Source organism: Zea mays, chromosome 5 (assembly GCF_902167145.1).
Source record: "Zea mays cultivar B73 chromosome 5, Zm-B73-REFERENCE-NAM-5.0, whole genome shotgun sequence".
NCBI classification, from domain to species: domain Eukaryota; kingdom Viridiplantae; phylum Streptophyta; class Magnoliopsida; order Poales; family Poaceae; genus Zea; species Zea mays.
In genome coordinates this window covers 11,357,779-11,371,383 of record NC_050100.1, presented here as the reverse complement: position 1 = coordinate 11,371,383, position 13,605 = coordinate 11,357,779, and the positions used below count along the sequence as shown (strand labels likewise).

At 41.1% G+C, this 13,605-nt stretch overlaps 2 protein-coding genes across 2 annotated transcripts; one reads left to right on the top strand and one right to left on the bottom strand.

The window, feature by feature from the left end:
• Nucleotides 1-280: 280 nt before the first annotated feature.
• On the bottom strand, nt 281-3,105 carry LOC100274374 (uncharacterized). The gene is made up of 4 exons (NM_001148734.1): nt 1,985-3,105; nt 1,706-1,899; nt 552-933; nt 281-480 (listed from the first exon to the last, which is right to left on the bottom strand). The coding sequence occupies exons 3-4, from the start codon at nt 875-877 to the stop codon at nt 444-446; spliced, it is 363 nt and encodes a 120-aa protein (NP_001142206.1). The 5' UTR covers nt 878-933; nt 1,706-1,899; nt 1,985-3,105; the 3' UTR covers nt 281-443.
• Nucleotides 3,106-5,448: 2,343 nt separating this feature from the next.
• On the top strand, nt 5,449-11,197 carry LOC542721 (phosphoglucomutase 1). Its single transcript, NM_001112233.1, has 18 exons — nt 5,449-5,709; nt 6,730-6,811; nt 7,018-7,073; nt 7,584-7,697; nt 7,815-7,877; nt 7,965-8,084; nt 8,177-8,277; nt 8,410-8,469; nt 8,554-8,653; nt 8,731-8,888; nt 8,985-9,080; nt 9,424-9,487; nt 9,562-9,643; nt 9,918-10,093; nt 10,184-10,260; nt 10,395-10,527; nt 10,777-10,893; nt 10,994-11,197. Exons 1-18 carry the CDS (start codon nt 5,629-5,631, stop codon nt 11,063-11,065), a joined length of 1,752 nt encoding a protein of 583 aa, NP_001105703.1. The 5' UTR covers nt 5,449-5,628; the 3' UTR covers nt 11,066-11,197.
• Nucleotides 11,198-13,605: the final 2,408 nt, after the last annotated feature.

The following is a 13,605-nucleotide window of genomic DNA, read 5'->3' as shown; positions in this document are numbered from 1 at the left end:
TTTACTAGCTGACAGCCCCCGCAACATCTGCCATGAAGAACGCCGAAGCACTCCACATTTTTGCGTGTTTTCTTGGTTGCATCAGTTGTGACTTGGGCATCGCACCCATATGATAGGCATGAAACAGAAGCAAGCGCGTACCTGTTAAGACCATTGGTGGGCTCGTCTAGGAAGAGCAGTCGAGGCCTCATGAGTATCTGCAGGGCAATGCTAACCCTCCTCTTATTGTCGCCACTGATCCCCTCAAGTGCCAGCATGCCACTCATTGTTTGGTTCATTTAGAAACACATCAATTAAATGATCGATTGTACATATAAAAAGGTTAATGTCCTAGCCAGCAAATTTAATACGAGAACCGTGAATTTAAGGATAAGCAAATTAACCGAGCAATTTTGTGTGCCACCATGGTATTCTTGGCTGCATCTTTTCTCCTATATCAAGTTTCAAACTCCGCAAGGTACCTGATACACATGAATTGAACTAAAAATACTTCAGTGCAGCAAAACATAATTTAGAGGAAACTTAAAGCACAATAATATTATCAATAATACCTGTAGTAATCACCCTTCATCTTGAGGTAGAAGACCTTGGACTTTGGAACTGTTAGTGAGGGGGGAAGGTGGGAAGCAAAGAGCTTGAGGATTCCATCATAGATCTTATTGAGTTCAAATTCAATCTTGTTATGGTAGTCCTCGATGAGAGTGACACAATCCATGTTGACACAACCTTCTTCCATGTACTCAATCGAGGATAAGATGCACCATGAAGCAGATCGGATTCCAAAGACATTCTTGCAGGCAACTAACAAAAGGTAGTGCTCCTCCAGTGAGCTCCATAGAATCAATTGTATTACCACCTTCTCCATGAACTCAATCATCCCTTCATACTTCTCAAAATCAACTTGAATTTCAAGGGAAACTTTTGAGTTAAATGCTAATTACAAACAAAAAAGTGAAGCCCTTCACAAACTTTATCCTAAAACCCCCCAAAATTATCTAAACATGGTAAAAGATTGAGGAAGAATATCAATTTTTTGCTTAGCAGACCTAAATAACATACAGTAAATAAAGAATAGAGAGTGGGTTGGTTCTCTAGAGTGCGTACAAGATACATAAAAATTGTTAGAAGGTAAAAAACCTATAAAAACATATTTTTATGAAAATGGCTCGCAAATTAAAATTTAGAGAGTGAATTTAAGTAAGACCCTTGGGATGCTCGTAAACAATTTCAGGCCTAGTGCAGTAGTGAGAGATGTTTGTTTCACTGGGTCACCAAATCATAGGTTCGAGGCAGCCTTTATGTGGTTTTCCTCGGTTTATCCCTTATCTAAACCGTATTCATGTGAGAACCTCCAGGATTTTTGGTTTGTCCCTTGGAGATGCTCTTAGATCAGTATCTAAGCAAGGCTTATAGTAGAAAGAAAATAAAAAATACCTCACATACATGTACGAACTTCATTCAATTAAAATAAAAAGGGTTAGTCAGACATGATGATACCATGTCCACACATTAAATACATGGATTTCTGTGTACATTATTGTCAATGTACTATTTATATTAGATAATAATTCTTATATAGTTTGAAGATAGGTTGGGAAAAACTTAACATACGCAGAATTTCAAATTTTATGAACACGTGCATTTCAGTTATAGAATATAGAAACTAAAATGGTTGAACCTAAAAGATCCGAGTAAGCAAAATTACCTACAACTGTAGGTTGATGCTCTTCCTATTCAATGCCTTCACCATCATCATCGTGCTTGTATTTCTTACCAACTTGGCGTTCCCTTTGAGCATCAGGGACAAAAATCTTGCCTTCATGCTACATTCTGCTTTTTTGCTTCTTCCTCTTCCAATTTTTTCCTCAAAGCCTCATAATATGCATTTATGTATTCTTCCTATAGGATAAAAACATAAAATAAAATTTAATGAATAGTATACTCTTTACTATAAAGTTTAGTATATGTTCATTACTGAACTGACCTATACACTTTGATCATATTTCGAGTCATGTTTCTTGTCATCTCTGGCTTCATATTTTTCAAGTTTTTGTGACTCAATTTTCTCTCCTCTTTGTTCCTTTTTAAGATTCGTGCCATCTTTGATCATCCATGGAGGTAAGACTTTTAGTTCAGAAAAATGTTTACATGATTCATCACCTTCTATCACACCATAATTCAAAAGATCAACTTCAACCTGAAAAATGAAATAGATATCTCACTGTACAAGGAAAGGTATGCCTATAATGTAAAGTGCAACAAGATAAGCACATTTGTGGTGACTCCATGTTAAACAAATAAATGCATTAGTGAGAACTTTTTTATGGAGATACCATAATATCATTTATCAAAAGGTACAAATGTGAAAACTTCTAATTCAATTCAAGGCGTTTTTCTTTTTTTGATGGGTAGTAGGGAAGTGAAGAGAACTTATGTGCAGATAATGGATTAATATGATTTAAAAGTTCATTTTGGGATAAATATGTAAGATATACAACCAAGAAGGTATATGGAAGTCTTATTGTTGTCTGTCCAATGTATGGCATTGGTGTACCATATTGCCCTTGTGAATTCATAGAAAAAAATAGTTGTAGCAGGGTCACCAATTACAAAGGCACCAATATTTGCTCTTCCCCATGTTTATAGACTCCCAAACTCAGACGCAAGCAGATTATTCACTTTATCAAGTTGTGCAACCAATGTCCAATGGCTTCAATTGCTCCTAAATCTCATTCAAATTCTTAAATACTGAGATCGAAGAGGAGAGATTGAATCGAGGGTTGCAATGCCCATGGCCGAGGTGGAGATATTACAAAGGGTTGGGGCGCCATCAGGGATAGATAGGGCTCCTTAGCAGCACTGAGGGGCGCGAAGATGCTTAGCGACGCGCAACAGCGTCCTCCCCTTCCTCGCGATTGCAGGGGGTCTGGGTTTGGGGGCGGGGGCGGCAAGCTCGGATGATGGATAGAGGCAACATCTGGAGGTGTCGGGGCTGGCGGCAGGCACAACGTGGCTCTTGCGGTGGGGGGACGCAGACGGGCGTGGAGCTGCATCTCAGCCGCTCAGGGGAAGGCGGTGACTATTGCAGGTCTCGGGCATCGCGAGGTGAGGCGAAGGCGCGTTGGTGGGGAGTGGGAGGTTGCTCACGGCTCCCGGATGAGGCTGGCGGTGTTGGACATGTGTGGCATGTGGCGGATGCGGATGGGGCGGGAGGTCGGCCTGTGAGGCATTCGGCTGCTGGCGGCGGATGCGGATGGGGCGAGGAGGACGAATGAGGCTGGTGGCGCTGATGCGGCTGGGGTTTAGGGGCGGGGTGCGTCGGATGGGGCTGGTAGCGGACGATGTAGATTTGATGATATATATAGACGATGTAGATTATGGATGGCAGAACCGGAGACAGGCTACCCTTGCAGCTTTAATACAGTAAGTATATAAATTTGTAACGTCGCAATGTACAGTATTTGTGTTAGTCATTATTTAAATACGGAAGGAGGGATGGTAACCACGACTTATATACAGTAGAGACTGACATTAGCACTGCTTTTCTTGGCACTTCCCGTCCAGGTGGGCTGTTGCCTCTAGTTTGGGTTGCTGGCTCCATCCCTGTCACAGGAGTTGATTATCGCCAAGAGGCCAGCACACCGATCAGGCATTCAGGCCTTCTATTCTATCATTTCAGCTCGTGATTTATTGGGCCAGTCTCTACTCTCGTATGGTGACAAAGGCCCGTCAGCCTGCGTGCACCTAACGCGGCCGCTCGATATTTCCAGATGTGCTCCGGCCGAGTACAGTTTACAAGAATAAATGTGGCAAGAATAAATTAAAAAGGTAAAAAAGCGAACAACACATTTTTTATATGATTTGTTCTGGTAACGGATCTCATCCTACCTACTAGTTATTTATATATTAATGAAATCGTAAAAAAATACCACACCAAATTATTATTGTAAGTAGTGTCAGGTCACGTTGCTCCTCCCCACTCGCTCGCTTGGTTTTCAAGAGACCACCATCAGCGTCGGGTCCACCGACCACCGACACCCGACAGGCTTTCGAGACGGGAACACCGGTGCGTAAGAAGCGGGTCACTGTCGAATCAGGTGTTGCGGCAGTACGAAGCTCTGATATCCCAACGTGCTTTGATGAATAATCAGATACTGTATCTGAAAAAACGATGCTGCAGCTGCAGCTATATGGTTGTGGCTGCAACAGTTCAACCGACAATAAAACTTGCAGCTCAAAAACTGCAGCGAACAGGGCCCACGGGATCGGAATAATTTGTGTTGCAGGCCACTGTGTTGCGTACGTGCATTGAATGGTCTATCACTCTATCGTACATACATCTGGTAATTTTGTTACGCGCTTAATATAATGGGAGGATGCAAAACTATATGTTTTTTTTTTCACAGGTGAACCAAGTTCATTTTGGTTGGAAGGATGTATGGATTAACTCATTATGATCTATTTTGGAAGACTGGTGTTTAGTTCAAAATTCTTATACCCTATGTCATTGGATTTTATACTCTTGTGTGCCATTGAATTGAATGGTATTTATGAGATATCTAGTAATTTCAGTGGCATTGTTGTGCACAAAAAAGACGGCGGCCAGAAAATACATCTGAAACTTATTCACGGCTACAATAATATTTACCAAGATACCAAACAGACCCTTAATCATAAACTACTTTTATTTCCTTCCTTTTAGACCAAGCTTATTAATTTGATTATTGATGCTGTATAACAAGTGTGAACAACTATAGCTCAAAAGTACTTGTAGCTCACGATAATTGTCATACTGCCTTGCACGGTATGGAAAGTATAATCTACTCAAGAAAAAAAAAACAGTTAATTTGTTCAGTAAAACTGTGTAACAATTAACATACTCACAAACATCACACGTGTTCAGTAAAACAAAATAACAATTAACATACTCCCATCGAACCTAGGACAATTTAACGAAAGCTGATTAGTGCGAGTAGAAATCGTATGGATCAAAGCCATGCAAGCATACAGTTCAGATCATTCTGAGTACTCAAATGCTACAAAACTGTATGAATATACCCCTAGAACAAGATGAAACAACTGCCCGTCAAACCTAGAAACGCTAATACGTATAGGAGAATATATCTAATATATATAGAAGTTTAGTGCACATGATGTATATATTAAATTACCATCACTTATCTTAGATCTAACATCTCTAATTGTTTAATATATTTTGGTAAAGACATCTTACGATAGATATAGTAATAAAATGTGTTATTTGTAAATTGGAATGATCAAGCAGCAGAAACCACAGCAGCCTACCTCTGCGGTTGCATTCTTCGCGTCCACAGACCGCAGGGACCGCGGTAAACAAATCAGCAACGAAACCACTGCAGGATTTCGAAAAGGTGAGATAAAACGCTAGGAGCCGAGGAGAACAACTGAATGATCCAACACCGCCCTCTTGTGCTCTCCCTGCCCTCCCCCGCTATAATACCGCCACGCCCTCGTCGCCATCGTCACCACACCACCACTCCCTCCCTGCCCTCTCACTCCCGATCCCTCCTCCACCACCGCTTCCTCCGCGTCACCCATCTCGTCGTCGCCTCACGAGGCGACCAGCGGCGGACCCTCCGCGGCGCAACCATGGGGCTCTTCACTGTGACGAAGAAGGCCACCACGCCCTTCGACGGCCAGAAGCCCGGCACCTCCGGCCTCCGCAAGAAGGTTCCCTTGCTTCCCGCCTTTGCCTTATCTCGCCCCCCGGTCTCCGGCTAAGTTCATAGGGGCCCAGTTCGGATCTCTCTGTTTCTGTGACGCGGCGGGTTCGTGCTCGTTTCTGGTGCCTCGGATCCGCTGCGCGACAGCCTTCGCTTCCCGCCACCTCGCGGATCTCGCCGGGTTTCCGCGCAGGATCTCGGGGCTCTGTTCTATCCGTCCTTCTGCTTGGATCTGCTGGGAAACGGTTGTCGGATGGGTGTTGTTCGGAGCATGACTGCTAGCTTGATCCGTTGGTTGCTTCAGGACGTTGGACCTCACGGGGTCAGAAACTCAGAATGATCTGAACTGTATGCTTGCATGGCTTTGATCCATACGATTTGTACTCGCATTGACCAGCTTTCGTTAATCGTTGCCGGACCTCGCTGATTCAATTACTGGCTTATTGATGGTAGAAGATAACTGTAACTCTGTTCTACCAGCTCCTGCATACTTAGTGGATATGGTTTTTTGATCTCTCAATGATTACTCCATTCGAGACAATGTTCATATGAAAATTGTTTTAGCGTCATTTAGTGCATATATGGTTGGGTTGGTTCGACATTCATTAAATTCCAGCTCATCATATGTTGAGATTCATGGAATTCATTTCCATCCTGGTCCAGGCTTGAGTAGATCATGTGTTTCAAATGGGATGAGGGGCAGAGTATTTTGATTTTGTAGTTGATTCTGCACAGCTCGAACAGTGTAACTGCCTAGTGTTTATACACATGCATTGTTTTCTTTGATGCTGAGCATAGCATTTGTTCCTAGCTAGCTAGCCTTTCCTTGATGGGAATTAAGAAAGTATATGTTAATTGGGATGAGGTTATTCTACATCAAGGGAAAAAAATCTGAATGGTCACTGATTGCAGATGAAAATGATTTTGTCATCAGTGACTTGTTACTTTAATGTTTGGTTTCATCTGTAGCATTGTACAATTCAGTATACCTTTTTTCTTATAATTAATCTTTTGTTAATATTACCAGGTTACTGTATTCCAGCAGCCCCATTATCTGCAGAACTTTGTCCAATCAACATTCAATGCCCTTCCTGTGGATCAAGTAAGAGGTAACATGCTTATCAGATAAATACCATTCCTGCTTCAAACAAGGTTTTTACGATACCACAAGATTTTAATAAATTATCATTGTGTTGTTTTCATGTGTATGCTGAAATTGTAATGGGAAATGTAGTTCCCAAAAATTTCATGATCTCCCCTGTTATTTCTCTGCTGTTGTTCCCCATTGTTCACGTCTTTTCTTTTTTTTTTTTAGGTGCAACAATTGTTGTCTCTGGTGATGGCCGCTATTTCTCAAAAGATGCTGTTCAGGTGATTTAGAATACTCTCCATCTTTGTTATGGTTGGCAACACCTATAGGTGCCGGCAAAGGGGCTAATTAGGTGGGATAAGATCAAGGGGGTCAAATCAGGGAGGCTAGAACTAAGGAGAGCCAAGAGTTTAGGAGAAAATGTTGCTGTAATCCTCTTTACAAGCAATTATAGACAAGTCTAATTCTCACCTCCCTTCTCTGTTCTCTCACCCCCCTGCTCCAACTAGATACCAGCCACCACGGGAAGGAAACCTGTGGCTGAATGGTAGGCAACCTGTCACTGTTATCCCCTCTGGTCACTACCCCAAGGTTGTGACAATCTCCCTTATATATTTTCTAACTGCATTTTGTAAAAACTGATTTGGTAGCAGCTATTGTAAGCTTCAGTTCGAATACTGATGCAGTCTTAGTGTTGTTTTCTCCCTGTGGTCGAGTTTTTTTACATGGACTTAGTGTTCATCAGCTAAATATGATGTGGCAAAAGATGTCATTGCTTTTGGTTGTTACAGATCATAACAAAAATGGCTGCTGCCAATGGAGTAAGACGTGTTTGGGTTGGACAAAACAGTCTCATGTCTACTCCTGCTGTATCTGCTGTCATCCGTGAAAGAGTTGGTGCAGATGTAAGTTGGATTTCTAATAAAGGACATTCTTTAGCAATATGAACATTTACTTGTTACTCCTTTACACCGTCTAATAAATTATACCTGACTATTGGTTTATAAACACATGGACAATAGGGATCAAAGGCTACTGGTGCCTTCATCTTGACAGCGAGCCATAACCCAGGTGGTCCTAAGGAGGTACCTATTTTACTGCTAGTATCTCTGATGCAAATCAAGTGCTGGTCATGCTCTATGTTATTGAATACATCTCATCGAACTTTCCAGGACTTCGGGATCAAATACAACATGGGAAATGGTGGGCCTGCTCCTGAATCTGTTACCGACAAGATTTTCTCTAATACAACGACAATCTCTGAATACCTCATCTCTGAAGACCTACCAGATGTATGATTCAATGTCAACCTGCTAACTATTTACTCACCGTTTATTTTAACAGGTTAGTGGATTATTTATTTTCTCCTACTTTACTGCTGCAGGTTGATATTTCTGTTGTCGGTGTCACCAGCTTCAGTGGACCCGAAGGCCCCTTTGATGTGGATGTTTTTGACTCTAGTGTAGATTACATAAAGTTAATGAAGTAAGTAACTTGTTATTTCGTGTTTTTTTCCATTGAAGTGAGAATATCGATGCTTTATATCATTACATGTTACTTGGATCATGTTATGTTCACAAGGGAATCTAATGATTTAATTACTGACATCAATTCCAGGACAATTTTTGACTTCGAAGCAATAAAAAAGCTGCTGACCTCCCCAAAGTTTACATTCTGGTATTCATATATGACTGCAACCATGTTACCATTGCCGTAATAATATGATTATTGCACATCTAAAATCTCACTTTGCACTTTCAGTTATGATGCACTCCATGGTGTTGCGGGAGCTTATGCCAAACACATCTTTGTGGAAGAGCTTGGTGCTGATGAAAGCTCACTGTTGAATTGTGTCCCGAAAGTAATGAGTTCTTCTATTGTCACAAATATCTACTTATAATGTGGCTAGGTATTAATTCATCACTTATATTTTTGCAGGAGGACTTTGGAGGTGGTCATCCGGATCCTAACCTTACCTATGCAAAAGAGTTGGTTGAACGCATGGGTCTTGGAAAGTCATCCTCAAATGTTGAGCCTCCTGAATTTGGTGCTGCAGCTGATGGAGATGCTGACCGCAACATGATTCTTGGTAAAAGGTATGATCTGTTTGAGTATCTTATTTTCTACAAAATTTGTTACAGATTCTAGAAAAGCGCAAGGAATTCATGACACTCCCCTTTGCCTTGCTATAGATTCTTTGTGACACCGTCGGACTCTGTTGCCATTATCGCAGCCAATGCTGTTCAATCAATTCCTTACTTTGCTTCTGGCCTGAAGGGAGTTGCCAGGTAAAAAGTTCTCCTCCATATTGTGCTGCTAATATGACATCTACATATATTGTTACCATAAAAACTCCCACTGTAGGCTCCAGGCGGTAAGCTTCACTGCAGCCTGCAGTAAAAATGCATGTTTCCCTCTACATTTGTTTTGCATCTGTTTAAGCTTGGCAGTGTTCTTCTCAACAATGTGCTAATGTGCTTAACATATCAGCAAATGACCATCTGGAACACTATTTCTGCTAATGTCAGCTTTTTCATCTTCCGCTTGTATGCAGCTGTCCGGTCTTAGATGCATTTGAAATTTCTCTATGCACTGAACACTACTTATGTTATTCCATTATTGTAATAACAGGAGCATGCCAACATCTGCTGCCCTTGATGTTGTTGCAAAGAATTTGAACCTTAAGTTCTTTGAGGTAAAATATTAAAATCTTGGTTTGCAAGATTTTTGAATGTCATATAAATCTGACATAAAAAAACCATGTTTCAGGTGCCTACTGGATGGAAGTTTTTTGGGAATTTGATGGATGCTGGAATGTGCTCAATCTGTGGTGAAGAAAGCTTTGGCACTGGTAATATATGGCTTGTGGCCTTGTGGGTTGTGGCTATCATTTCTATACACACAACAGTAAACATGTCAGCAACCTCTTGTATTGTTATGTTAGATGGATAAATTCTGTTAACATGTGGTATATAAATGGGGCCAATCACTTGTGTTCTGACTGTGAGCTCTCTCGCCCTTCTATTGAGTTGGTGGTCATGAATCCAACCTATAGTAAAGTCAAAGGACTTGTTAGTATTTGGTATAAACATTGGTGGGATGTTTACATGTACTATTGTGGCCAGGGTCTGACCACATTCGTGAGAAGGATGGCATCTGGGCTGTGCTTGCATGGCTTTCAATTATTGCTTTCAAGAATAAGGACAACCTTGGAGGAGATAAGCTTGTCACTGTTGAAGATATTGTCCGTCAGCACTGGGCCACATATGGTCGCCATTACTACACACGCTATGACTATGAGGTACTTCCTTTTTTTTGACATGCCCCTTGCATATATGTACCACCTGTTTAAGATATCATTCTAAATGCACAAGTTTTTTTTTTTGTGAAGAATGTTGATGCAGGGGCTGCTAAGGAGCTTATGGCAAACCTAGTAAGCATGCAGTCATCACTTTCTGATGTTAACAAGTAAGTGAATTTTTTAAATGTAATATAATTAGTACCTCCAAAAAAATATGCTCGTACTCCTGTGTATATATATCAACTTAAGCAATCGCAAACTTGAACTTTTTAGTACCACGTCTAAGTTGTCTCTTTGTCAGGTTGGTCAAGGAGATCCGGTCTGATGTTTCTGAAGTAGTTGCAGCTGACGAGTTTGAGTACAAGGATCCTGTTGATGGCTCTGTGTCCAAGCACCAGGGCATCCGATACCTCTTTGGAGATGGTTCACGACTGGTATGTAGGCCTGTGTTGTTTCGGATATCCTCTATTTTGTCTTGAACTGAGAGTCTGAAACAAAGGGAGTGGTGTGAAAACCTTGTTTTATAAAGAGAATACATTTCCGTTTTTGCAATATTATCGGTCAGTAAAAGATAATCTGAGTTGGATTCATCCTTGGTCAGATGGATATATTTGGGATCTCTGACTATATCATACTGGCCACAACTAATGCTGGTGAGCTAACATGGATTTTTGACATTCTAGGTGTTCCGCCTCTCTGGAACCGGTTCTGTTGGTGCCACCATCCGTGTCTACATCGAGCAGTACGAGAGGGACTCCTCTAAGACCGGCAGGGATTCACAGGACGCCCTTGCTCCGCTGGTAAGATACCTACCATGCGGCTATGCCCTTTCGATTCACAGAGCATAACATACCTTGGGCTTCTGTGAAACTGCGTTTACTAATTTGTGTCTCATCCCAGGTTGATGTTGCGCTCAAGCTCTCCAAGATGCAAGAGTACACTGGACGCTCTGCCCCCACCGTCATCACATAAATTTTGAAGAGTGTTTTAGAATGAGTTGAGGCGCTTACACAAACTTTCATTCCGGCCTCTTGTTCCATAGTTTTTCTTGCATGTTACATCTCACCGATGAATAAAATGTATGTATCAGACTTGTCTCGTTTTTTTGCCCATCCAAGCAGCAAATTAGCCGCTGGCACAGCATGCGGTAATAATCTTGTCACAGTGCTGTAATTGGGAGCGTTTTTCTTGTTAGAAGTGTTTCTGGTTTGTTTGAGCATTTGCGGATCGATTTTTCTTTCTGAAGAGTATATAAACATTTTACTCACCTGTATACACTGTCGCAGTGTCACTAATGTTCTGATGGCTGTTTAGACTATGTCCAATAAGCGTTTTTCGGACTACTTTACACGTCCAGCGAGGTCCACTATAGTGTTCTCTAAATTGTAGTGTTCTCTAAATCTGGGCGGCTGACGAGCGTCCGCTCCGCGTTTTAGGCTGTGTTTGGGTAGATGTACATGGTAAGATGGGAGTATAGATGTCCAAATGAATTGGGCTTGCCGGGCGACCCGAAATCTAGCACGGGTTTGGTCCGGCACGAACCCGGCACGACACGTAGTGAACTGGGTATGTGTTGGCCCGCTCCGGTTACCGGGCTGTGCCTGGGCCGAAGGTGAGTTTATTTTTTTTCTATTTTTTCATATAAATACATATATTATATTTGAATATAGAGTATACTAGTCGGTTGCCCGTGCGTTACGACGACTTACAACAATATCCATGTAAACCATCCACCAAAAAAATTTCAAGATTTTTTATTGATTGTATCCACTCTCTGTATAATATTTTTTTTATTTGGTTAACTGATGTTATTGTTTACTTCATCCAATATGTCTTGGTACAACATAGCCAATGAAGTGAGCGATTAGAAGAGATTTCATAATGACTGACTGAACGAACATATATTATAAAATGATATAATTCCACCATACAGATACCAGATAAGAGAAAGTTTGTGAGCTCAAGTTTCTAAAATAAGTCACATGAACTCAAACTTATAAAAAGATAGATTAAAATATGGAGTGATTGCTAAAGTTAGGCATCAATAAAAACTGGATGCGCTCCATATAAATTATGGTACTTTATAGCAATTACTAACGTTTAAAACCAACAAATAACCTTTCATTTTACTATTAGTGTGATAAATCATTGTTGCTCCATCCAATTCAGCAACCTCAAATATCATTGAGTCCATTGTGCCAATGTGGTCTTAAAAACGACCTAATGCTTGCAAGAGTCAAGAACGTCGTGCCGTGCTTGGGCTGTAACCTCGGCCTGTAGTGCTGACCCGGTCCGACACGATTATATATTTTTTATTTTACAAAAAAACTATATTCATATATACATAATTTATATTCAATATTAAAAACATCTGAGTACGATGTTTTACTAGTTAGATAGCTTCACACAGTGTCTCCCGCCCTTCTTCCATCAGGGCATGGGTTTGAATACCACCTCCTGCACCATTTTTTAACATTTTACGCTGATTTAATCAAATGGGCCGACGGGTTGGCCCGACACAGTCAGCGGGTCGGCATGACATGTCTGGGCCAGAGTTGTGACCCGCGGGCATCTGGTCCATGCTGGGCCGCTGTTTGGGACGACCGTTGAAACTGGTGCTTTAAGTATAGTATAGAAAACACAAAAAACATGTGTTTTGTTGGTTATGTGAGTATAAATAAATGTTTAGAGTTAATAAATATGGTTTAAACCCTCAAATGCATACTTTTAGGATATTTTTATCATTTAAACGTTATATATTGTTATGGACCCGTTAGACCCATCGGGCTGTGAGCCGGCCCGACACGATTGTTAACATAGCGGGTCGTGCTTGGGCCTCGCTTGGAGCCCGTGGGCCGACACGGCACGACCCGCCTATTTGGACATCTATAGATGGGAGTGAGTGGCATCAGTTTCTATAGTATATGGATCTATAGTGTATGTATGAGAGTCACTGTAGTGTTCTCTCTCCCACTCCCTCCCATCGCTGTCGTGTACATCTCGCCACCGGCTGCTCTCGTCTTCGTCAATTCTGTTAACGGTTCCCAGGTCATCCTGCTACTTGCTCGAAAGTCTCTAGAAAATGGTGCATTTCTATTCACTTGAATTTATAGCTGATTAGTTAATAGTATTTATTTATAACAAAATACTTGCTACAAAAATTTAGAAAGGCGGTGTGCTGAATATGTAGTGTTTTTTAATTTCGAGACACCAATTATATTTTTGGTGCGTGAACAAAACAGGAAAAAAATTGTAAAATACGAAATCTAGTAATATTGTAGATATAAAGTACGAAACTTAGACGACGTTGTTGAAGATAAAGAAAATATATAAAATATAATCTTTTAAAATATGTTGTAAATGATAGATAATTTTTCTTTAGAGAACGTAGCTCTATCGGCTTTAGTGAGCCTGAGTATAGCCGTCTGAGTACTCCATTTTTGAGCTTTAATGTCAGCTCTACCGGCTCGTATTAAGAACAATAGCTCAGCTAGGGGTGACAATGGTCTCTA